Source organism: Primulina tabacum, chromosome 11, assembly GCF_025594145.1.
Source record: "Primulina tabacum isolate GXHZ01 chromosome 11, ASM2559414v2, whole genome shotgun sequence".
Classification (NCBI taxonomy): Eukaryota; Viridiplantae; Streptophyta; class Magnoliopsida; order Lamiales; family Gesneriaceae; genus Primulina; species Primulina tabacum.
The window spans coordinates 35,157,642-35,183,147 of NC_134560.1; the positions used below are offsets into that span (position 1 = coordinate 35,157,642).

General features: G+C 36.1%; 1 protein-coding gene across 1 annotated transcript; it reads left to right on the forward strand.

The window, feature by feature from the left end:
* Positions 1 to 13,154: 13,154 nt before the first annotated feature.
* On the forward strand, positions 13,155 to 16,301 carry LOC142517907 (disease resistance protein RPM1-like). Its single transcript, XM_075620410.1, has one exon. The coding sequence runs from the start codon at positions 13,354 to 13,356 to the stop codon at positions 16,168 to 16,170; it is 2,817 nt and encodes a 938-aa protein (XP_075476525.1). The 5' UTR covers positions 13,155 to 13,353; the 3' UTR covers positions 16,171 to 16,301.
* Positions 16,302 to 25,506: the final 9,205 nt, after the last annotated feature.

Consider the following 25,506-nt stretch of genomic DNA (forward strand, 5'->3'; position numbering starts at 1 on the left):
ATCATCTTCGCTTAACAGCTGGCTGGAATGCTGCTGGTACTGCTGACGCTCCATCTTCTTCTGCTTGACCTGGATCCTCAGAGTCTCAACCTGCTCGATTAGGCGGTGGCTCACGTCCGCGAGGCAATTCATAGCATCACAGGCTTCCTCCAGCCTCTTCTTGGTCCTAGCATTTTGTTGCCTCTCTTCCTCTAGTTCCTTGGGGTATCGCTCTATGTCCTGGAGCAGTCTTTCCTCTCGTTACTTGCTCTGGTCTATGTCACCCCTTATGTCCATGTTGTCTCCTCTCACTAGTTCACCCTGGTAGATCGCCTTGTTAAGGTGGACACGTACCTCCTCCTTCTCAGTGTCTAGGGTCTCGACCTCATGCCTCCTCTCAGTTAATTTGGCTCTAAGTCGCTTAAGTTGGCAGGACTGAGAGTCAAGGGCGAGCTGCTTCATATGAATGATAGCCTGAGTACAAGTGCGGAGTTGAAAGGGAGTCGATGGAGCCATTTCCTGAAATAAAAAATGAAAATGGTCAGAATATGTTCAATTATATAGAACAAGAGACAATATGCAATATATAATTTTACAACTCCCAAAATTCATGGGTTATCACAAAATATTTCTTGTATTCCCCCTTTTGAAGTTTTGTCACCAAGGCTTGCCGTCGAAATCTTGATGGCTTTGTAATGCGATCAACCTAATGGTAACAAATTTTGTAGCAAACATCCCATAGATGTTGTGTCTTATTTAATTGGTGGAAATTGGATCAACAAAAAATTATGGGTCATCTTATATGATTTTCTAGTTGAAATAACTAGAAATTTTAGTAGAAATGAACGAAATTTTCTTTCATTATTGTTGATCCAGTTTTATTTTCCCTATTTTTAGAATTCATTAATATAATATCGAAATTTTAATGCTGATTAAAAGCTATCTATTTTAAAAAAATTCCAATAGTTGTTAACTTTGAAAAAAAAAAAAACAAATATGTTGAATGTTAAATATTAAGTCTATAATCAAAGGTGTTTTGAAACACGAGTTTAATTTTTGGATAATGCCAAAGGTACAACTAAAATATCGTACAACGATATTTACAACAATCATATCGTGAAATTTTATTATTATTTCGTGAGATTTTGTATTGAATTTATCATGAGATTTTAATAAATGAAATTTTTGTATTAATTTTTTTGTGTTATAAGAATTGTTGTACAAATTTAGTTGTACATATACCATTACTCGTAATTTTTTTTTATTTTCGACTCAAGCCTTAAAAATCTCAAGAATAACGATAACCTCCTATCGAATCCAACAAAGTATCTGTTTTAAAATAATAATAATAATAATAATACACGGACACAACCACTTTCTTCTACGACTATGAGATATGATCTTGGAAAATTCTTTCTTTTTTATTATTTTTTATCACATAACTCAATTACCACTAATTTTATTATTTTCTTTAGTTTATGACAGTTGCATAATGTTTTTCTGTCAGGCTGAATTATGATGGCTTTGTTCTTTGGTTTATTATATTCTTAAAGCGAGTTGAAGAAAAATATTATTTTCGAATTTAATTGATATATTTTTTGACTTAAATTATTTTTCTAACAATATGTTTTCCTTGTTGTTTTGATTAAGTAAAGATTTAATATGATTTTGCTTTGCTTAGGTAATGAGATAATCATTCAAATATATTCGAAGATATGATTATTTATGATAATGAATTGATTAGATATGATATTGATGTTTAAAAAAGAGTTTATTCCTAATAAAATTTTTACTTCCCTTGTGGTATAGGATTCCTTATGGAGATAAATGTATTCATCAATAAATAAGAGGTCAAGGACATTGGTGAGTGGTTGCTTCAATATCGATCATACATACATACACGGAGTGGAGATTTTCAGAGAAAAATAATTCTCGAAGCCAGTGCTGTTGGAAGAGTGGTGATCGCGTGTTGGCTTGAATGTTGAGAACATTTACAAACAACATCCGTAAAGAAGTTGGCTGAAGATCGTTTTCATGGATTCCCTTTTGGCATTACATTTTTGCTTTGTTGTTAAAGTGTTATTCTAGTTATTTGTTTTAGAAAGCTATTTATTTTCTCAACTTATCGAGGAAATTAACTTTTGTTATAATCACTAGTGATAGGTTTTTGTAAACAATTTGGTTTTCTATTGATTAATTTTTGCCATAAGGCACCGCACACGTATTTATACTTGTGCAAATTTAATCTTGTCCATCTATTAGTTTAAAGTCAATTTGTGTTACAAAATATAATATTCCGCTGCATGTTGTCCCAGAAGTTGTAACATCTGGCACAACACTTAATTCTGATTAAACACCAATTCACTATTTTACATCCTATTATGATATTTTTATTATTTTTGATATCTGTCGAACAACATCAGTTATTACAAGTGGTATCAGAGCCTACTCTTGATATACTAAGTGTTGATTCTGGTTTTTTGTTTTGTTTGACAGAAATATTAAATGGATCCATCTCTCACAAACACCGCACTTCGGCCATCAGTCTTAGATGGAACCAACTGCGGTCTATGGAAGGTCAAAATCCATTTTCATATAAAATCCATAGATGAGAGAGCAAGGCAAAGAGTTCTAAGCGGTTGGTCTCCACAAAGGAGAATAGACGAAGATGGTGACAGTCTAATCAAATCGGAAAGTGACTGGACTATTGATGAAGTGCAAATTTCAAATTACAACTCGAAGGCACTGAACGCAATTTTTTCTTCAGTTGATACGAACATGTTCGGGCTTATTACTAATTGTGTCTCGGCCAAGGATGCATGGGACATTCTACAAAGACACTGTGAAGGTTCTGAGAGTGTGCGACGAACAAGACTGAGGATAGTCACTTCCAAGTTCGAGATGATGAGGATGGAAGAATCTGAGAACATATTGGAATATGATCGTCGCCTACGGGAAATTGCTAATGAGGCGTTCAGTCTTGGAGATCCCATCTCCAATGAATGATTAGTTAGTAAGGTTCTTCGTTCTTTGCCCGAAAGATTCAACATAAAAATCTGTGCGATAGATGAAGCTAAGGACACAACGCAAATGGCTTTGGAAGACCTTATCAATTCACTTCGGACTTTTGAAATTAACATAGACACGCAGAAGAAGGATAAAGGGAAAACAATTGCATTCCAAGCTTCAAATGACACCTACAATGACCTCTTTCAAATATCCCAAGAAGTCAAAGAATCAGACCTTTGTGAGGACTCTATCTCCTTTATCACAAAAAAATTCTGGGATTACTTGAAAAGAATCAGAGATAAGAAGAAGGATGCACAACCCTCAAAACTTTCAAGTCTTCATGCACCTGAAAGACCACAAAGGTTTTCTGCCAAGCAACAATCTCAACCAATGAATGAAAGTAGATAACAATTTAACTCAAGGAAGTATGATTCAGTGCAGTGTAGAGAGAGTGCAAGGGGTTTGGACACTATGCAAATGAATGTGCCAACAGATTGCGAAAGAACAAAGGCTACAATGCATCTCTAAGCGTTGAAGAATCTGATGAGGAGGAGAAATCCAATGATGAAGATAATCGTACCTCCTTGACTGCACTATTGATAGAAAATCGTAGGCTGCAGGTGAATCCTTTAGGTGTTGGCCTAGGTGTTGCCACACCTGGCCGCAACATCTGCAAAAAATCAGTGTGTTTGAAATCCACAACTTCTGGAAATTCGAGTGGAGATGATGAATCAGAAGCAGATGATGAAGAGATGACTCTTGAGAGTGTTCAAAAGCTTTATGAAGAATTGTTTGAGGATTAGACCAAAAGAAACAAGCTTAACTCCACTCTTGTAAAGGAAAACACTGATCTAAGAGCCGTGGTTGCCAAACTTGAAGTAATTTTGAGCAAAAAGGACTTAGAACTGGGAAAGACCAAAAAGAACTTCAAAAGGCAACTGAAACCTTGTCCAAGTTTAATTCGAGCACATCAAAGCTCGAATCCATACTTTCGATGGGAAGAGATGACAAGAAGGATCTAAGGTTCAAAGACAGTGTGTATGAAACTGGTGAATCTTCAAAATCCACTGTCTTTGTGAAAGGAAAAACTGAAACATTCACACCGCCACAACCTACACCATCAACCAAAAGCTTTCCACCGAAAAACAACCCACTTGCACATGTTCCTAAGAAGAGAAAACGAAGGTATGTATGCCATTACTGCTTTAAGCTTGGTCATATCATGCTATATTGTTTTAAACTCAGGGATGATCGCATGAACCAAAAGTCAAGCCGGATGTTGCCTCAGATGTAGCACAACACTTTCCGCAACACCTCTAAGAATCTACCTACAGTAAGGCAGATGTGGGTACCAAAGGTAAAAATTCACTGTAATGTTGTTTATACTTCATTAAAAACTAACACTGCAGGTTACTAGTACTTTGATAGTGGAAGCTCACGCCATATGATAGGGTCAAGAGAATATCTAATCGATTATGTTGAACAAAAATGTGGTAGAGTAACCTACGGAGGTGGAGCTAAAGAAAAAATTGTTGGAAAGGGAACTTTGAACGTTGAAGGACTACCAAAGCTCCACAATGTGCTCCATGTTGAAGGACTAAACTCAAATTTGATAAGCATAAGTCAATTATGCGATGATAATTTGCATGTCAAGTTTGATAAGCATGCGTGTGAAGTCTTTGATGAATCTAACATATGCATCATGACAGGTACAAGGTCCTCGGACAATTGCTACCAAATTGGTGAAAAACTATGGTGCAAACGGGCACAAATCGCTGAACTTGACCTTTGGCATAAAAAACTCGGCCATGTTAATTTCAAAACCTTGAAGAATAAGAGTAAATACGAGGCAGTGCGAGGTATGCCCAATCTTTCATCTGGAATACCCTATGTGTGCGGTGAGTGTCAAAAAGGAAAACAGACTCGTGTGTCACACCCGGTGATGGCAACATCTGGGACAACACGCTGTCTGGAGTTACTTCACATGGATCTTGTGGGTCCTATGGAAGTCGAAAGCTTTGGAGGTAAGAAATATTCTTTCGTATGTGTTGATGATTTCTCACGGTTTTCATGGGTTAGTTTTATTAGGGAAAAATCAGATACCTTCAGTGTGTTTAAACAATTGGTCATAAGTATCACAAACTTTCATGGTTTGAAGGTAAGAAGAATCAGGACTGACCATGGTAAGGAATTTGAGAATTATTCATTCTCATCATTTTGTGACAGGAAATGTATGTCACACGAGTTTTGGGCACCAAAAACTCCACAACAGAATGGAATTGCTGAACGCGAAAAAAAGAACAATTCAAGAAATGGCAAGGGTGATGCTAACCTCAAAGAATATCTCAAAGCGTTTTTGGGCAGAGGCCCTAAATACGGCTTGTCATATCTCAAACAGAGTGTATTTGAGAAGTGTCTCAACCATGACATCTTATGAGATAATCATGGGAAAGAAGCCTAATCTCAAATATTTTCATATTTTTGGATGCATCTGTTACACTTTAAATGACATGGATCAACTTACTAAATTCGATTCAAAGAGTGATAAGTGTCTGTTTTTAGGATATGCCACTAATAGTCGAGCATATCGTATGTTTAATCTAAGAACAAGGACTATTATGTAATCAATTAATGTTGTTTTTGATGATTGTGCAGATCCCAAGAAGAAAACTGCTGAGGATGACGTTGATGATCTTCTGAAAAACCCGACCATACTGGAAAATGCAGGTGTTGCCCCAGATGTTGCAACACCTAGCACAACATGTGACACTGAAGTCACTGAATTTGAGGACGAAGCAAATAGTGATGATGTGACACAACGGATGATGGACAGAATATACCGACTAAGATTCAGAGAAATCATCCATCATCTCAAATAATTGGAAGTGTGCAAGGTGAAGTCCAAACTCGAAAGAAAGAGAAAGTCGATTACCGAAAAATGGCTGGACTTATATACATGAGCTCGGCTTACTCACAGGTTAGATTTTCATGCTTTGTATCTCAACGTGAACCTAAAAATGTTGACGAAGCCTTAAAAGATGAGTTTTGGATCAATGCTATGCATGATGAGCGTGATGAATTCGTTCGAAATGATGTTTGGGATCTAGTTTCACTTGCTGACCACGTCAATATAATTGGAACAAAATGGATTTTTAAAAATAAAACTGATGATTCAGGGAACATCATTCGAAACAAAGTAAGGTTGGTTGCTCAATGGTGCACACAGGTTGAGAGGGTTGATTTTGATGAGACCTTCGCTCCTGTTGCCCGCATTGAGTCAGTCCGGCTTCTGCTAGCCATTGCATGCTACATGAAAATCAAATTATTTCAAATGGACGTAAAAAATGCATTCTTGAATGGTACCTTGTGTGAGGAAGCATATGTCAGACAGCCTAAAGGATTTGAAGATCCACATAATTTGAATCATGTGTACAAGTTGAAAAAGACCCTCTACGGTTTGAAGCAAACACCACGTGCATGGTGTGACAGACTAACAGAATATCTTCTTGAAATTGGCTTCAAACGAGGTGAGGTAGACAATACCCTTTTTATTCAGAAATCCAAAGGTGAAATTCTTATTTGTCAAGTTTATGTTGATTATATAATCTTTGGTTCTTCATCTCAAAAACATGCTGATAATTTTGTTGAGTGCATGTCAGCCACATTCGAAATGAGCATGGTTGGTGAGCTAAGTTTCTTTCTTGGTTTGCAAATCAAACAAATGCATGATGATATCTTTTTGTATCAAAATAAGTATGCTAAAAACTTGATAATGAAATTTGCTAATGAGAACACCAAGCACATGAAGACACCTATGGGTTCAAATGAAAAATTATCCAAAGATGATGTTGCCGAAAATGTTGACAACACCTTATACCGAACATCATAGGAAGTCTCATGTACTTAACTGCTAGCCGCCCTGACTTAATGTTTAGTGTTTGCCTGTGTGCTAGATACCAATCTAATCATAAGATTTCTCATTTAAAGGCCATAAAACGTATCCTACGATACATAGCCGGAACCATTGACTTAGGATTATGGTATACACACGACACCAACTCAAATTTAGTAGGGTTCTCAGATGCTGACTGGGCAGGGGATTTGGATGATCGAAAAAGTACCTCTGGAGACTGTTTTTATCTTGGAAATAAATTGATATTATGGCATAGTAGAAAACAGAACTGTGTTTCACTTTCAACTGCTGAATCTGAATATGTGGCAGCTGGAAGTGGTTGCACTCAACTTTTGTGGATGAATCAAATGATAGAAGATTATGGGCTTAAGAGTGAACCCTTAGTGGTGTACTGTGACAATTCTAGTGCAATAAACATTTCAAAAAATCCAGTACAACACTCTCGAACTAAACACATTGACAGTCGTCATCACTTTATTCGAGATCTAGTAGAAAAAAGATTGATTCGAATGAAATTTGTTGATACAATTAACCAATTGGCTGACATATTCACAAAAGCATTAGACTTTGAGAGGTTCTCTAACCTTAGGAAATCTCTCAGCATGTGTTCTGCCTGATCATTCATAGATGTTGTCTCAGATGTTACAGCATCTCGGATAACACCTAACATGTATGTGCATTTTTAAGCATTAGACATTCTGCATTTTCATACATACTGTGATATGTTGTGTTGAAACTGTGTAGCATAGTTTTCTGATGCACTTACATTTCCTTGTTACATTCTAAAAACTTCACACCTATACATGTGAACTTTGTCACTAAAGATTTCAAGAATGGTCACTTATCTCTAATCAATGTGACAAGTAACCCTAGAGATTAAAGTATAATTATTAATATTGTTGGGTCTGTGATTAGAAGAAAAGATGGAAAAAGCTACCTAAAATAGCCCAATGAAGGCTGGACTTTAAGTGTGGGAGCTACCCCTTCTAAGTATGAACACATAAATAGAAGAAAATGGAAAAAGCTACCTAGAAGAGTCCATTGAAGACTGTTCTTCTAGTGTGGGAGCTGCCACTTCTATGATCAAAAAATTGATAAGTGTAAGTAAAATTGAAAGTTTTTGTTGGAATTGTGCGTGTTGTCAGAAGATGTTGCCAAGATTTGTGTCAACACCTCATCAGTAAACATATCTCTTACTTGTTTCATGTTTATATTTTTGTTACATTCTGTTATTAGGCATAAATAGGTCGTGCATAAACATATCATCGTGAATATTGCTGTGCCAAAAGGACATGAGTATTTCAACAAAGTAAAATTCGATGAAAATCCAGACTTTACAACAATTTCTAATCTATGTGATATTTGATGTCTAGTGATGCTAAAATTCGATGTGGAGTTATCTCTGGAAATTTTGAAAAGTTGTTTGTCTCAAATTGTCTCGGTAATGTCTGAAAAGGTATTAAGCTCTTAAACAGTGCCATTATTTTATTACCGTTGGGAGAAAATTCTGTGGAGTGAATCACTTCTTTTTACCGTTTGGACTCATTTGATTGTTTGATTTTGTTACCATTGCATTGTTCATTCATACTTATCTCATTTATTTACACCGCCTAATTCATCATTATCTGCCTAATAGTTTCTCGAATTTCCGTACCATCTTCTTGAACTTCTATCTGTAAAACTTTTCCCCAAAATTGTCGATTCCCCTCTTTGCTAGCAACTTATCTCGTGTAAATGGTAGGAAAGGGCTTTGATCAACACGATATCCGAAGCGAAATGGGCCATACAGAGGATGTTTCCTCACCTCCCGCAACATCTGCTGCAACACCCCCTGTCCAGAACTTGCAGATCATTCCTGCTGTTCTAATGCCCGAGCCTCTGGAAGTTATTGCTCCCGGTGAACCTGGGATTGCTTTTGATGTTGATAATCCACCAATAATTCAAGTGTTCGATCATGCGCGCCAGCAAGTTCGGAGTTCCAAAAGACAGGCAGGATATTACCCTGATTTGACCACCTCAAAGTGATTTCGTCGAAAGGGTGAGGGGACGAGCCGACCTTCATTTGCTGACCCTGAGCACACCTCAGGTGATGACTCTGCTGATGGAGATTATGAATTTGTGGCCCATACGAAGACAGTTCCTTCGCCCCCAGATAGAAGTGATTCCTCCGGTGACTCCACTAATTCTGCTACGGACGCACCGCCTCCTCCTCCACCAGTGTCCTCACCACCTCGTGATGAGGAAATCACGTTGGACCAATTTATGGCCAACCTAAAGAGCCAACAAGCTACTCGACCATCTGGCTCCATTGCTTCTGAAGACTCCAGTGTCTTTGCTGATACGATACCTGTTGATGCACCTCCCCCTATGGATGTTGTATCAGATGACGAGACCTCCTCGGAAAACATCGACCTCAGCGACTATGACCTGTCAAGCAGTTTCAACAACATGTTCTATACAAAAGTGGCGTTTTCAAATTGGTCCCTCTACGCCAACCGAGCTCTCCTTGAAGAATGAAATGCTGACATAGAAGCTTTCTCTCGCAACAATCTAATCGAGTTTCTCAAATCCCGCGGATTGTTCTCTACCGTCTCATCTGCACTTCCCTATTGCCGTAAAGTGGTACTTGAATTCTACGCCAACCTTTCACCCGGCGTCAGTGATGCGCGATCGGCCAAATTTGGTCGAGTTTTTGTATGGAACATGGTATACAACTTTGAGCCGCAGATCATCAATGATTACTACAGCACACCTGTTATTGCTGAAGGTCCTCCACCGGACCTTAATGATGTGATTTCCATCCTGACTGGTGGACTGATTCGCCATTTCCCTGCACATCCTGAAAAGGTCTCGGCTGCCAATCTTACGTCCCTATACTCAGTCCTTCACAAGATCGCCATTCGCAACTGGACCCCAACCACCAACACCACGGTGGTCACTAAGTCTCAGGCACTGACTATTTTTGCCATTGGCAACTCCAGCTTGAACTTTGGGCGTCTGGTTTTTTATACTATCATGCAATATGCACATGGCGGCATGAAGTCATCCAAGCTCCCATTTCCCTCTCTCATTTGTGGCATTTTGGAGTCACAAGGGTTCATTAAAGACATCACCGAACACTCCACACATGCCAGTGAATTACTGAAGATTGTCCCTGCTCTCTTCAAGGGAAATAGAAAGATTGACCTTCCCTGGATCGAGTCTACCACATCACCTCCAACTTCTGAGCTTTCTACAAGTTCCACCTCTCATCGACCAACAGATGGTTATGTCAAGATTCCCGTTGCTGGAGTTCAGGCTCACCTTGATCATGCTCTTAAAAAGATCTCCCAGACTAAGGTAGACTTGGCATATTATGAGAATTTGGCTGCTGACCTCAGGCTCATCTTAGAGGTAGGTAACTTTTCCGGACAAAAAAGGGGAGATGATCAAACGGATGCTGGTCCATCAGGTACCAAGGATGAAGACAGTGATGAGGATGACAGTGATGATGAAGAGGAGGATGAGAATTATTGAATATGGTCTTGTTTCTGGTTCAATTTCTTTGGTTTTAGTTGTCTTTTTTTTGTGTTAAGTTCCTTATACATGCTTCCTGGTGTGTAATCATATTCCTTATGTTTCGCTCTGCACCTGATATCTATACTGAGTGAACTGCTAATAACATGGTGCAGGTGTTGTTCCGAATGTTGCCAACACTACTAACAACACCCTTGCTAAAAATATTTTATTCAGGGGAAGAGACTAAACAAGGATAAATATGTTTGATCTCAATTTGTCCAAGAAAGGCAAAAAGGGGGAGATTGAAGGGGAAATATTATTTCCGAATTTAATTGATATATTTATTGACTTAAATTATTTTTCTAACATGTTTTTCTTGTTGCTTTGACTAAGTAAAAATTTCATATGATTTTGTCTTTCTTAGATAATGAGATAATCATTCAAATATATTCGAAGATATGATTATTTATGATAATGAATTGATGAGATATGATATTGGTGTTTAAAAAAGAGCTTATTCCTAATAAAACTCTTACTTCCCTCGTGGTATAGGTTTCTTTGTGGAGCTAAAGGTATTCATCAATAAAGAGGTCAAGGACATTGGTGAGTAGTTGCTTCAATATCGATCATACATACATACACGGAGCGGAGATTTTCAGAGAAAAATAATTCTCGAAGCCGGTGCTGTTGAAGAGTGGTGATCGTGTGTTGGATTGAATGTTGAGAACATCTACAGACAACATCCGTAAAGAAGTTGGCTGAAGATCGTTTTCGTGGATTCCCTTTTGGCATCACATTTTTGCTTTCTTGTTAAAGTGTTATTCTAGTTATTTGTTTTAGAAAGCTATTTATTTTTTCAACTTGTTGAGGAAATTGACTTTTGTTATAATCACTAGTGATAGGTTTTTGTAAACGATTTGGTTTTCTAGTGATTAATTTTTGTCATAGGGCACCGCACAAGTACTTATACTTGTGCAAATTTAATCTTGTCCATCTCTTTATTTAAAGTCAATTTGTGTTACAAAATATAACACTTAATTCTGATTAGACACCAATTCACTATTTTACATCATATTATGATATTTTTATTATTTTTGGTATCTGTCGATCAACGTAAGTTCTTACATGAGTCATCATTATGTTTTATAATGGTTACACTTCGTTCTCTACTATATATACTGTATAAGGATTGGAAATTCTTTTTTGAGATTTTTCTTTCTTTGGAAAAACTCTTTAAAATACTTCCCCTAACATTTATTTGTGTTTTGGGTGACATGACTAAATATTTTTACTGTATATGATCACATTATAAAAGTCGACGTTGCGAGCTAGCAACATAGTTTGATCTTGGATTCATAATCTTCCGTTAAAATCTGCCGATAGAAAGACTTTCATAGTTTGGAGGAAATTTTGTGATGTAACTCCCGATCTGCCAAAGCCGTGGGACGTAAAAATATATCGGTAGGGGAGCATTCCGCCTTAGAGGGAAGCCTCTGCGAGAGCAGGGGTGGACGAAGCAGAAGCAAGAATGTCGGCTTGAGTAACGCAAATATTGGTGAGAATCCAATGCCCCGAAAACCTAGGGGTTCCTCCGCAAGGTTCGTCCGATCCAGATTTTCTCTCGATCTTTTGTATTTTTATATTAGTTTTTAGGATGTTGATATTGATTTGTTTTAAGTTTTTATAAACATAAATCACAAAAATACCCCCGACAGTTTCATCTCAGTCCGAGAATGGTCCATGTACGTTAATTTTTCCAGAAGACGATGAACACGGAGCCGTGAGCAAAACATGTCGTGGTGGATTTATTTATGTCCAATAATTGTTTGACTTTCCTAGAACCGAGTAGCTGCCTCTTGGTAACTTCCAAGAAACGAAAACAAAAAAAATATATATATAAAAATGATTCGTTCCCACAGATGACTTGAATCAGTCAGAGATACGGCTCCGTTCAAATAAGATATTGGGTTTGAATTTTTTGAATGGAGAAAATGATTGATAGGAGAACCTCCGTGGCCATGACCAATTAGTATATTTTTAAATAAGTATGTTTATCTTGTTTGTAAGAGTTTGTCTATGTGTGTGTGTGTATATTTTGATTATGAAACCTTTAATTTTCGACGTGTATTGAGTATATTTTTGGATTAACGCAGTAGCTTGTAAACCACGTTAATTAGATAAATCATACTGTATGAACTTTGTGCTGGTCCGATAAAATATTGATAGAAAGAATCAAACTCATATTCATATAGAACATCTCTAAAGAGCAATAGTTTGTATATTGACAAAAATTTGTGTGAGACGGTCTCACATATCGTATTTTGTGAGACAGATATTTTATTTGGGTCATCCATGAAAAATTATTACTTTTTACTTTGAATATCGGTAGGGTTAACTAGTTTACTAAATAAAAATTTGTGAGACCGTCTCATAAGAGACCTACTCTTGTATATATTTGAATTTTAAAAGCATGGATTTAATATAAATATTTGACATATATATAATTTTAATATATTATCTCTCGACCATGGTTATATATATATATATATATATTCATTGCTAAGGTACTTAGGTGACGAATAATTTTGATATATTGTCAATCAATTATACCGACTTTGTTCATTTTTATATCTATTTTTGAAATGACACTCAAGAATATATCAAAATTGTATATATATATATATATATATATATCATTTTATCTGATATTTGAATATTAGACTGTCGCGTAAATAACAGTTGATTAAATTATCTTAATCGAAAACATGTTCTTGGGGTTTTAGGACTGATCAATCATTGGAATAGGTAATAAATATGTGGTGCGAGTCAGAGTTAGTGCTCACAATCGCTGTCATGAATTACAATAAACTTTCGAATCGTTGGAGCACTTGAAATCAATCCCTCTTCTTCTTTGGGATTTGAAAGAAAAGAAAAGAAAAGTAAAGAAAAGAGAGATGGCAGAGTGTCTTACGTTTGTTCTTGAGAAGTTAACAGATCTATTGGAGGAGAAAGTGAATTTGGTGAATGGGGCCAGAAGGGATGTTGAATATGTGAGGGATGAACTGGAGAGAATCATCTCTTTCCTCAGAAACGCTGATTCTGCAGGTAGCAGCGATCCGGAGCTGGATGTTTGGGTGAGGCAGGTACGGGTTCTTGCTCATGATATTGAAGATATCGTAGATAATTTCATGCATCAGATTCCTGCTAGCAGGGACCGCTTCCCTGGAAATCTGATTTCTTGTCTCAAGAAACTGAAAACCCGTCACCAAACAGCTTCGGAGATCCGGGAAATCAAATCCCGGATGAAGGATGTGGCGGAGAGGCACCAGAGATATGGGTACCTTAAGAGTGTACTGAATCAGGGATCAAGTGTGTCGGATGGTGTTGGGGGAGGGAGCACCTCTAGTGGAATTGATCGTCGAGGTGATGAACTTCTTTTGGAAGAAGGGGAGCTTGTGGGTATTGATGACCGGAGAAAAGAGGTCATTTTTGGGGTTCGGGAGGGGGGTTTGAGGCTTCGAGTGGTGTCTGTCGTGGGGATGGGAGGTTCTGGGAAGACAACTCTTGTCAAGAAAGTGTTTGATGATGGTGTTGTGAAGAAACATTTCCACAATCACGCGTGGATTACGGTTTCTGAATCTTTTAAGATGGAGGAGCTTTTGAAGGATATGATTCAGCAATTGTATGGACAGGTGAAGCTGCCTGTTCCTCTGGAATTGGGCACCATGACTAGCGGTAGGCTGAAAGCCATGGTCAAGGATTTCTTGCGGCAGAGGAAGTTTTTGCTTGTTTTCGACGATGTCTGGAGCGCAGAGGCCTGGGAAGGGATCAAACATGTGTTGCCTGATGAAGAGCAAGGCAGTCGGGTCATAATCACGACGCGTTTTAGGGATACGGTTGAGAATGATGCTTATGTGTATGAATTGGATCCCTTTTCGGAAGAGGATTCATGGACTCTTTTCTGCCAGAAAGTGTTTAGGGGGGGTTCTTGCCCTGCACATTTGGTAGACATTTGCAAGAACATCTTGAGAAGATGTGGGGGTTTGCCACTTGCAATTGTTGCAATTAGTGGGGTGCTGTCGACAAAGAAGGTGACTAATATTGATCAATGGAGGACTTTTATGAATGGCATTGGTTCTGAACTTGAAGGCAACGATCGGCTCAGAAGTCTCAAAGCGATTTTGTTACTAAGCTTTAACCATCTCCCTTACTATCTCAAGCCATGTTTTATGTATTTGAGCAAATATCCAGAGGATCACTTGATTGAGCACAACACCCTTATCCGACTTTGGATAGCTGAGGGATTTGTGAAGCAGAAAGAGGGACGAACCCTTGAAGAAGTTGCCGAAGGCTACCTCAATGAGCTCATTAATCGATGCTTGATCCGTCCCATGGTGACAAATGATGATGGAAGTGTGAAATCGAGCTGCATTCATGACTTATACCGGGAGCTTATAGTTCAAAAATCGAGTGATCAGAACTTAATGACTCTTTCCTCTTCAGAAAACATTTTGTGGCCTAAAAGGGTTCGGCGTTTATCAATCCACGGCACATTACGCAATAATGGAGTTGAGAGATACGGTTCTCGACTCTGTTCTCTTCAGTCATTTGGTGCAGCCGATAGTGTATCAGTTTCAGGAATCTTGCAGTTGATCGGAAACTGTAAATTGCTTAAAGTTTTGGACTTGAGAGGTATTCCTTTGGAGACATGTCCCGAAATTATTTTCGAATTGTTTCATTTGAAGTATCTATGCTTGAGGAATTCTAGGATCAAAAGGCTACCAGGATTGGTCAAGAATCTTCGGAAGCTGGAGGTGTTGGATCTTAAAGAGACTAAAATAACCAAGTTGCCTACTGGGAGTCTAAAGCTTCAACATCTTCGCCATCTTTTAGTTTACCATCATGTCCGTGATTCATATATGCCTTACAACTACGTAAATGCTTTCAAAGCTTTGAAAGGAATTGGACGTTTAAAATCGCTGCAAAAACTCGGATTTATAGAAGCAAGTCGAGGAGGCCGTGTGTTTAAAGAGATCGCATCAATGACCAAACTTAGGAAAATTAGCCTCACGGAGTTAAGAGCTATAGACAGCATTGTTCTGTGCACAATGATTGAAAATCTTCACAAGATCACTTCATTAGGTCTAAGAGCAAGGGAAGGAGACATCCTTGATCTTCAACTTGTCTCTTCGCCGCCACCATTCCTTCAACGGTTGTATCTGAACGGACGTATGCAACAGTTCCCACATTGGGTTCAATCTCTTAGTAGCTTGGTTAAAATTTACATGAGATGGAGTCAATTAAGGGATGATCCGCTTCAGTACCTTCAAGACCTGCCTAATCTTGTCCATATTGAGTTTCTTCAGGCCTATACTGGACAGGTATTATGTTTTAAGGCAGGCAAGTTTCAGAAGTTAAAACTTCTCGGACTTGACAAGTTAGAAACACTAAAATCGGTGATCTTCAAAGAGGGCACCTCGCCTCTTCTCGAAAAACTTATAATCCAGCGATGTAATCTGTTAGAGAGCATCCCATTTGGGATTGAGCACCTCACAAACATGAAAGTTCTTGAATTTTTTGACATGCCAGGAGAGTTTATTATGTCGGATGACGAACACTTGAAAGTTAAACATATTCCCAAAGTATATCTTACACACTGGAGGGACGGGTTCTGGGAAGTCTGCCCATTGGAGGGGTTGGGGAAAAATGGGAAATCGTGGGAAGCTGGAGCTTCCATTGTTAGGAGCCAGGAACAAAGGCACTGGCTGTAATTTATTTATATAGCCATGTTTCTGAATTATGACTAATGTATGTAGTGTTGTGTTAATTTGTTTCAAGTACTTGTACTTCTAGTCCATCCACAAACGAGCTCTTGCAAGGATGATAGCTCAATTTTCTCTGTTTTGTAATGAGTCTTACTATTTTTTTCTAGTAATTTTTTTTTCTGAATTTAGCATGTGAAATAGAAGCCTAAAAGATATGTTTAAACCAGGAATGAGAAAATTGTCGTCAACTTGATATGCCAATATTTGCTTGAATCTCGTCTTCTTTGCGATTCTTTGTGACTCGTACTAGTAAAACATTTTCCAACACGACCCTGATAGACTGAACTTGTTCATTGATTTTATCCTATGGACTTATCGACAGTATTTGCAATCTGGATTCATTCATTAATTATGACCCTTTATCAGTCGATCCAAGCTCTTCTTTGTGGGATGGGAGTGCTACATTTGTTGTCCTAATAATTTTCCATGATTCCTAATAATTTTCATTCAAATTTTGATTTGTTCAAATCCTTCTCTTTCATTTTCTCTATTAATTCATTTTGTTTCCTAATTTCATACACGTACCTTTTAGGCCCGAATTTGTAAGATACAGAAGCTTAAATTCAAACATTTAAAATAAAAACGCTTCAACCAGAGTTATAAATAATCCGGCAGATCGCAAAAAATTCAAGAGAATTCTAAGCATATAATGGAAACCGAATGGTCATCTATACTATTAATAAAAAAATGGAACTTTTCACGTTATATTTGAATTTGAGAAAATATTTGAATGAATGATTTGAAATAATTATATTTTAATATATATTTGAAAGTTATTACAAACTAGTTGATGATTTAAAATATGTTACCGAAAGAATTTATCCAAACAAGACGATGAATTTGTTATTATAAATTTGAATCTTTTAAATTTTAATCTATCAATCAAAATTAAATTTTAAAAGTGTTTTGGTGAAACCTTTTCTAAAATTTCATAAATATCTTTTGTAATTCCCACAGCTTTCACCTCTCCTAATTCTTTCTCCAACATCTTATTTTGTTCACTTCTCGAAAATATTTTACAGTTTTTTTTTTAAAACAGATATTTCATTTTTAAAAAAAATTTGTTTATAATTTATTATAAAGACAAATTATCAATCAACTCCACATCCTCAAACACAACTTCCTCCTCACTCTTCATTCCTTCCAATGTTTGTTTGAGCTCTCTAATTTTTTAAAATTTCTAAAAATATCATCAATTTTCATAATTATGGTACATGTCATTGTTTAATCTAACGAATCTGTTCTTAAAAGCGTATATCATAAAGACATGCAGTTACACAAGGTTTTCAGCCTATATACCATATTCATATGATCAATTTTTTTAAATGGTCAATCAAATCGCTGTATAATAAATGAAACAGTTTACCTCTTCGAAATAATAACATGTGGTTCCTGATGTAGATTCATTCAACATCACCTAGTACAACCCCGTTTCGTTTCCTACCTCGAAGTTTATACTAAAATTTAATTTTGAAAATAATACATGAGAGGACAATAAGCCTTTGTTCTTTTACTCAAACATACGACATATTATTACATAGTGACCTCCTGTAAAGGAGGAGAAACTTGAGAATACAACACATATAAACTAGAAAGAGAAAATATTACAATTTATTTGAAAGAAAATGAAGAGGTTGAATGATGGCTTCATCTTCCTTGTGTCTTGGTATTTATAGAAGTCTTGATATATTTGAAATCCAGACTTCAAATATTGTGAATTTTTCTGTCAGTTGTGGCCGAAAACATCTTATAAGTGGTGGTCCATTCAATCACTAGTTGGTGAATTCTCTTTATGGGTGGTTGAGTGGTCCGTCTTTCCACTAATTAGTGGAATCGTCTTTTAGAGATGGTCCGTCCTCCACTAATAGAGTTGTTGAATCATACGCCTACTTTATATTTGTCGGAGAATCTTTTGTTTTATATGGTCCCCAAAGAAATTATTTTTGTGTGGTACTTCAGTACTTGTTCCCGTTTCTGCAGGATACTTTCTGTCCGATTTGGGTCGAAATCCATTTTCCGAATTTTGGCTCCTTTTGGTTCAGGCATTCTGGGAAGATGTTTTCTAACCATCTTCCCACATGAGCTATGTTATAGAATTTTACATGAGTTTCTTTGCTCCCCGGCCGCTTACTATTCCACATAAGTTTTCTTTTCTTTTCAAATAGATCTTCTACAAAACTTGTTGTAATTTCCTGTCATAGTATTTAACAGGAACGATCCATTTACAGAATTAAAAAAAAAAACTTAAATGGAAACTTAAATTTATTTGCCTCAGTTAAACAGACTCATAGACCCGATGCTCTTCGGGTAGAGATATCATCTTAAGTCAATGAAGCAACAATGGTTGTTTCTCCGATCGGAGGATCTTTGATAAATTTATGAATATTTGTATCTCAACTATTTAACTTGATAAAATGAAAGATTTCATGTAAGCTTTTTCCTGATGGTTTTGATGTTGTACTGAAAAAATATAGCTCCAGAACATCTCATCTGGACAAATAATCATTATCTTTCCACGTCTCATGCACTGCTTCCTGGATCCACTTAGGTAATCCTGAAATTTCTGGGAAGTTGAGTGATGTGGTATAAATTGAGGCAAGGGCCCCAAATTCATACTATGCATTGACCTCATTTGGATATGAATTTGGTTTCATCCATAACCTGGGATATTTTCCTGCTACGTCAACCCGGATTGTGGCTGGGTTAATGCCTACTCCTGTTTTCAATTCTTTCAGTTTTGTTGATAAACCTAAAATGGAGACTACAATTTCATTAGTACCAACCTTAGATTTACCCTTGTCTTTATTAGGTCTAAAGTTGATCTTTCTCTCTTCAATCCCCAAGGTGAAGGGTTGACTCGAAGACTCGAGACAAGGATACGAAGTTTCAATTTTTGTTTTAGCCGACTCATCTGGAGATGATCTCGACTTAACACTTGTGTTAGGGGTATTTGAATCCCTTGCTACATGTATGTAGTCTTGTAATAAAAAAACTCTCCATTTGTAAAACCAATGACTTTTCAATGCCTTGGAGGATAGGCATTTACATTACATACCATAGATGGGTATATGCCTATAAACATCATGTAATTCGATCAGATACAATTATCTTTTTAGCTTGTTATAGCTTACCTGCAACTTCTGCATTTAGAGCTAACATTTTGAACTTTTTTTGAAGTATATCAAGGTATTCCAACAAATCCCTCTGTATTTTTATGATGACATCGATATCACCGCTGTCCATCTCTTATTAAAAAATCTGTAAGAATATTTTCATGAGATTTAATAATCACAATATCAAAAATATAATTTACACATAAAGCTTGCATTTTAATAATCTAGGCTTCTCGGGTTTAGATTCTATTATATTTTTCAAAAAGATTTTACCTGTGTATTATCAACGTTTAAAGTAAATTTATTTGCCATTAAAATTAATGGTTATTTTTCAAAAGCCTTTTTTTATTAAAGTAAAATTTCTTTTCGTTGATATGTCATCATATGAATTCTGCTTCTGAGAATATACTAATGCAATACATGTATGGTTGTTCTCCTTCTGGTGTGAGCTTAGTTAAAACCATTTTCCACTAATGATCACTGACATCTTTGTATAATATCGAATCATCTTCATCTTGAGGAATAACCATTTTTGGAAGATTTTTGCAAATCTCTTTTAGTTGGCTAGGTCTATTTGTGTGTTTTTCTATTCATATAAATTTTGCTTCTTTTTTCAGCAATATACTAAACACTTTCTTGTGTTTTGCTATGTTCTTAATGAACATCTCAGCAAAATTAACGAACCCTAAAAAACTCTGAAGTTGTTTCATTTCCTTTAGCACGCTTGGAAAATTTTGCATTTAATAGTTATGTGTTCTTGCAAAATTATTCGAGACACATCGATTTCTATTCCAAGAAATTCTTTCTAGTAACGACGACTGTTTTCTGTTCAGATAAAACCAGTCATTCTTTCCTACAAACTTTAGAGAAAATCTCTAAATGTTTGATTTGTTCTTCCATATTCTTAGACTCTATTAAAAAATCATTAATATATATAAACATAAATTTGAAATAATCTTTAAATATATTATCAGTTGTCTTTGAAATATCTGGGGTAAATTAGTCAACCTCATTGGTAAAACTTCTCAAATATAGTGTCCTTGTAGTGTGGAGAAAGCTGTGAATTTCTCGCTTTCTTCATGCATCAGAATCTAATAAAATCTCTCTTTACTCATTTACGTCAGATTTGAGTTGTCATTCTTTACTCATTTATGCTGAACTCTTTAGGGGATTTGTGAATTTGGTGATGTCTGGCCATTCATTCGCCTTTGCCTTGTGTGTGTGATGGGTGGCCATTGTCCCCACTCGTGATTATTTTCTTTATCCTCTAGTGACAAAATACATCTAATATGATAAAAGTGACCTACTGACCAACTTAATTGAATTATGTTCATTATTGAAACATAAAAAAGAAATACCTACACCAATGGTCGCCTACTTGAACTAAAGTCTAAAAATAAATAACTAAATATGTATAAAAATGGCTTGTAAGCCACTCTTATGCCAAAATAAAACTTCCAAACTCTTTTGTGATTTGCATAGTGCTTTCATTCTACTATGTTATTTCCTTATTCTTCTTTATTTAACTCGAAAAGCCTGACTCGCAGTTCGTTGTCCTTATCTACCACACTTTTTAGGTGGCCCAGACGTTTACCTCACGGATCATCGATGCACGAACAAACTACCAGTTTACACAAGTAGCTATGTAGCCTAATTTATCAATTATTTCCCGTAATATAAAATAAGCATAACAAAAACATCAATCAAACGTATGCTCAAGTGGTCATAAGGCCGACTCCCCACATTTTAAATTTCTTTTCGAGCAACACGAGAGATAATGTGAACTCGAATTATTATTGTTCAAACAAAAATTTGACTCTCGAGAATGGATACAGAGCCTATTTTGTTCTCCATATTTCTCAATATTCAAGTAGTAAAAACAAATATATGCGAAAGTGACCAAGAGGCCAACTCCCCGATGTTTACCAGCACCTTTACTCTCTTTACTCACTATCTCACTCTTTTTCTTCCCTTATACTTGGAAAGTATGGATTTAGATACTTGTCATTTATGGATTTCTTTATATGGTTGGTCATCTAAACTTGATAACCAATATGCATTTTCTTCTAAAACCTTGTGCACCTTAAATGGTCCTTCCCATTTGAGGACCATTTGACCGAATCCCTATCCTTTGTTCCCAGGGACATTATGGTTTTCCACACGATCTGTCTTTCTTGGAAAATCTTCTTGTTGATTCTCCTATCATATATCCTTGCTACTTTCTGATTTTGTAACAATAAGGTGTTATATGCTTGGATTCTCATGTCATCTACTTCTTCTAACTCCATAATCATTGCTTTATTGTATTGTTCGGAGGAGATTTTGCTCTGCTTTGCCACTCGCATTGATGGAACCATAATATCCAAAAGTAGCACTGCATCATGGCCAAAGGTAAGGGCAAATGAATTCACCCCAATTGCAGTCCTTTTAGATGTTCTATATACTCACAATGTTTCTGATAATAGCCTTGGTCAATCCCTATGATTCTGTTCCATCATCTTATGTAGAATCTTTATCAAATCTTAGTTTGATGCTTTAGCCTGTCCATTAGATTGTGGGTAACAAGGGACAAATTTATAAACTTGATTCCATAATCTTCTGTGAACTCCCTCATATCAGAACCCATGAACATAGTGCCTTGATATGTGGTTAGTGACTCTGGAATCCCAAATCTAATGAATGATGTTTCCTTTCACAAAGTTAATGACATCAGCTTTTTCCGCTTTTTTCAAAAACAATGCTTCTACCCATTTGGTAAAAAATTCTATGGCCACAAGGATAAAGAGTGACATTTAGATGATGTCAGGTAAATTTTCCTTACTAAATCTATAGTCCAACCCTTGAATGACCATGGTTTGAAAATGACGTGGAGCTCATCCGCTGGAAATTTTAACCAAGCAATTTCATGACGCAATTCACTTAAAACACTTTAAATCAATAGTTGTACATAATATTCCGGTTATATGGCACTCATAAGTATTTCATAGTTATCACGTAGTTTATATTCACATTCAATATTGGTCAATAGCATAGTTTTGGTGGTTTAACCACCCATTCGTAATCACATAGTCATCGTGACACAATCGTCATCGTAGTCAATATGGTACATCTATCAGCATATTCATTTTGTTGGGTTCAATAATGTCCATGCTGGGTAGAGAAATCGAATCGTAGTATTTGAGCTGTTATACAGTTTAAAAAATTTGAGTTACACTGTTACCGATAGATATATCTTTTGGTAAAACGACAAGCTCTCGATCCTACAATTGATATCAGAGTCAAGGTCACGTGTTCGATTCTCATTTATTGCAAGGATTACAATTATATGGAGAGAGATTGTTGGGTGTAATAATTGTCGCTGCTGGTAGACCAATTGAACCGTGATACTCGACCTGCTATACGGTTTAAAAAATTTGAGTTATACTGTTACCACGAGTTATAGATTTTGGTAGTCCTATGCATTTGCCCATTCTTGCCATACAACTCATGTTCTTTACATACTTCACAGTAATTGGAACTTATAGGCTAGTCATTTGGCTACGAGTATGTAGTTCAAAAATCATAATCAAGCTTATTTGTTCACATGTCAAATTCATGTCATAGCCAAATGCATTCCTAATCATTATGTAACAAAGAGGATTGTCATTTGTAATCAATAGAATGAAAGGAAACTCATACACAAGGTACATATAGCATAATTCATGTCATTTTCATTTCTAATTCATGACAAAAACATAATATGCCCATATATGGCCACAAAGAAGAGCCCCACTTATAATATAAGTTGTAGAATGAGGTAGGAAACAATTTGCTTGGGTCTATTTTGTGAAAGCATCATAAAGTAAATCAATATTCTTAGTTCTAGCTCAAAATTTGGAAATCCTTCCCTAGGTTTTCATTCAACTCATAAAATAATGAATTTCCTATCTATTTACATACATAAGAAGATCATTTATTGTGTAGAACTTGAATCTAGCTTCAATTTGATGAGGAGTGGAATGTTGGGCATGATTTTTAGAGATACATTTGGAAACCCTTGTTCATGAGCTCTTCAATTTCGAGTTTGGGGATGTCAGAGTGAAAGAAATTCACAAATTCGTTATTAAAAGCTGGCAAAGGCATTCAGGTTGTGGGGCTTAAGGCAGTATTTTCCTACCTCTCTAGCATGCCCCCTACGGTCCAAAGGGGGCTGTCGGGCAGGAGAGTGCAATACACCTGACACACTTTGAAGAGATCCAAGTCCTTTTTTAAAATATATTTGGACAAAACTTAAAACATAAAAATTGTAGCATTGTTCTTGGATTTCTAATGGAAGTGTCCTCGTTGCATTTGGCTGAAAATCCATGTTATTATGCTAAAAATCGTAACTGATGTCACTTATCCATAGCAACCCAAACACATGGTTTGGAGATAAAGTAAAATACTAATCCATACCATCATCACAACACACCCTATTTATTCCTCAATTTCCAACTCAAATCATTGATTTTTCTCCTTCATTCTTAACAAGCTATTTCACAATTTAACACAATCATACTCTAACTTACTCATATCATATACATGAAAACATGACATATTCATAGTTCCTCGTAGTCACATCTCAACGTATCACAATGCATTGGAGAATAAGGTATAGAATATCAATGCAATACTTCATGACATTGTTAACATAATATAACTATGAACTACAGAAAATAAGATAATATGAGTTCTGATTTGTAGGGAAGACCGAGCATTACACTAACTATCTAAAATCTTATTCTTAAGAGTTTGGCATACATCTCCCTTCATAATCCACTATTTGTTTCTCTGCCTAATCTGACATTTGTTTACTCTGTTTCTACTCTCAAGGCAAAGCTCTAATATTTATAGCATATGTTGGTTCGTCAACCATTCTCTGGGTTTGACCTTACAATTTTTACAATTACCTAGGTCTTGTCTTCTTACAAGACATTAATCAGTTTGACTTATATTATGCCAACTCCTGAAGGTTATTAAATGGCTCTTACTCTTCCTATAGAAAGTGTTTACCATCCCAAGATCATCAGCTAAGACATGGCCATTTAAAACTTGGCCTAATTAAGATATTTTCCTCACTAGGGATTCTACTAATGAAATCTCCTCAATAGTCCCAAAATTCACTCTTAGTCTCATCATTTAATCCCAGTTGTGGTGTATACGCACACACTAATGATATAAACGATATTTGGTTCCAAGGTTAAATTGATACTCAGAATCCATGTGAGAAGGGGTGTGACGCAATAGTTGGTTGGCTGTCATAGGCCTAACAACAACAATGATATATTTTTTTACAGTGCTAGGCTATCACCGACATAGCACCAACACTCTTTTTTTATCTTGGTTTGTGACCGTTGACCGTCCGTCTCAACGGACGGAGTTAATCTATTGATTGACTTGTTATAATTAAATTATAGTTAAAATTTAAACATTTTTCATGTTAAATCTCGTACTAAATGTTTTAATCTCGTAAAATTTTCGAGTTTAAAACTTGAATTTACGTTTAACATTTTTTAGAAGATAAAATTTCGTCTGAAAAAGTTGAATGACCTAGGAAATATTTATTATAATTGAGTTTCGAAACCAATATTTTGTTCCTAAATTGAGACTTTATAAACTACTGATGTTATATGACTTGTTTTGGGTGTTAAAAATTTTGGTTCGGTCTACTCGGAAGTTCGGTTATCCATTTTAAAAAATATGGGTTAGTTCGATATAATCTGTTTGTTTCGGTTTTCGATTGTTAAAATCGGTTAAATCGATTGACTTATTTAAATTTTATTAAAACAATCAGGGATCTGGCTTTTTTTCCAAAAAATGTGTTGACGTGTTTTTCCAAGTCCATTGTTAATGCATCAGCGTTTTTTTTTATATTCATATTTCGTTCTCTGGATATGATGTTCATATAGTGTTGTGGGACACGAGACCTCACTTCTGTGTAATGAATTTTTGATTTGATTTTCTTGTTATTTCTTAATGAAGTAAAGTAATAAAAAAAAAATAACTAAATTAATCACCTCTTTACACACATTCATATAACTTGTTTCCCTTTCCACCATTTACAAAACCACTTGGTTGCTTCTTCTTCTTTTTTTTTAAATGGAAAAGTATACATTATACAGAGTCTACCAAAGTTACAACAGAAATAAAA

Excerpts from the sequence above, each read along its gene's own strand:
- LOC142517907 (XM_075620410.1), top strand. The coding sequence starts at position 13,354 with ATGGCAGAGTGTCTTACGTTTGTTCTTGAGAAGTTAACAGATCTATTG.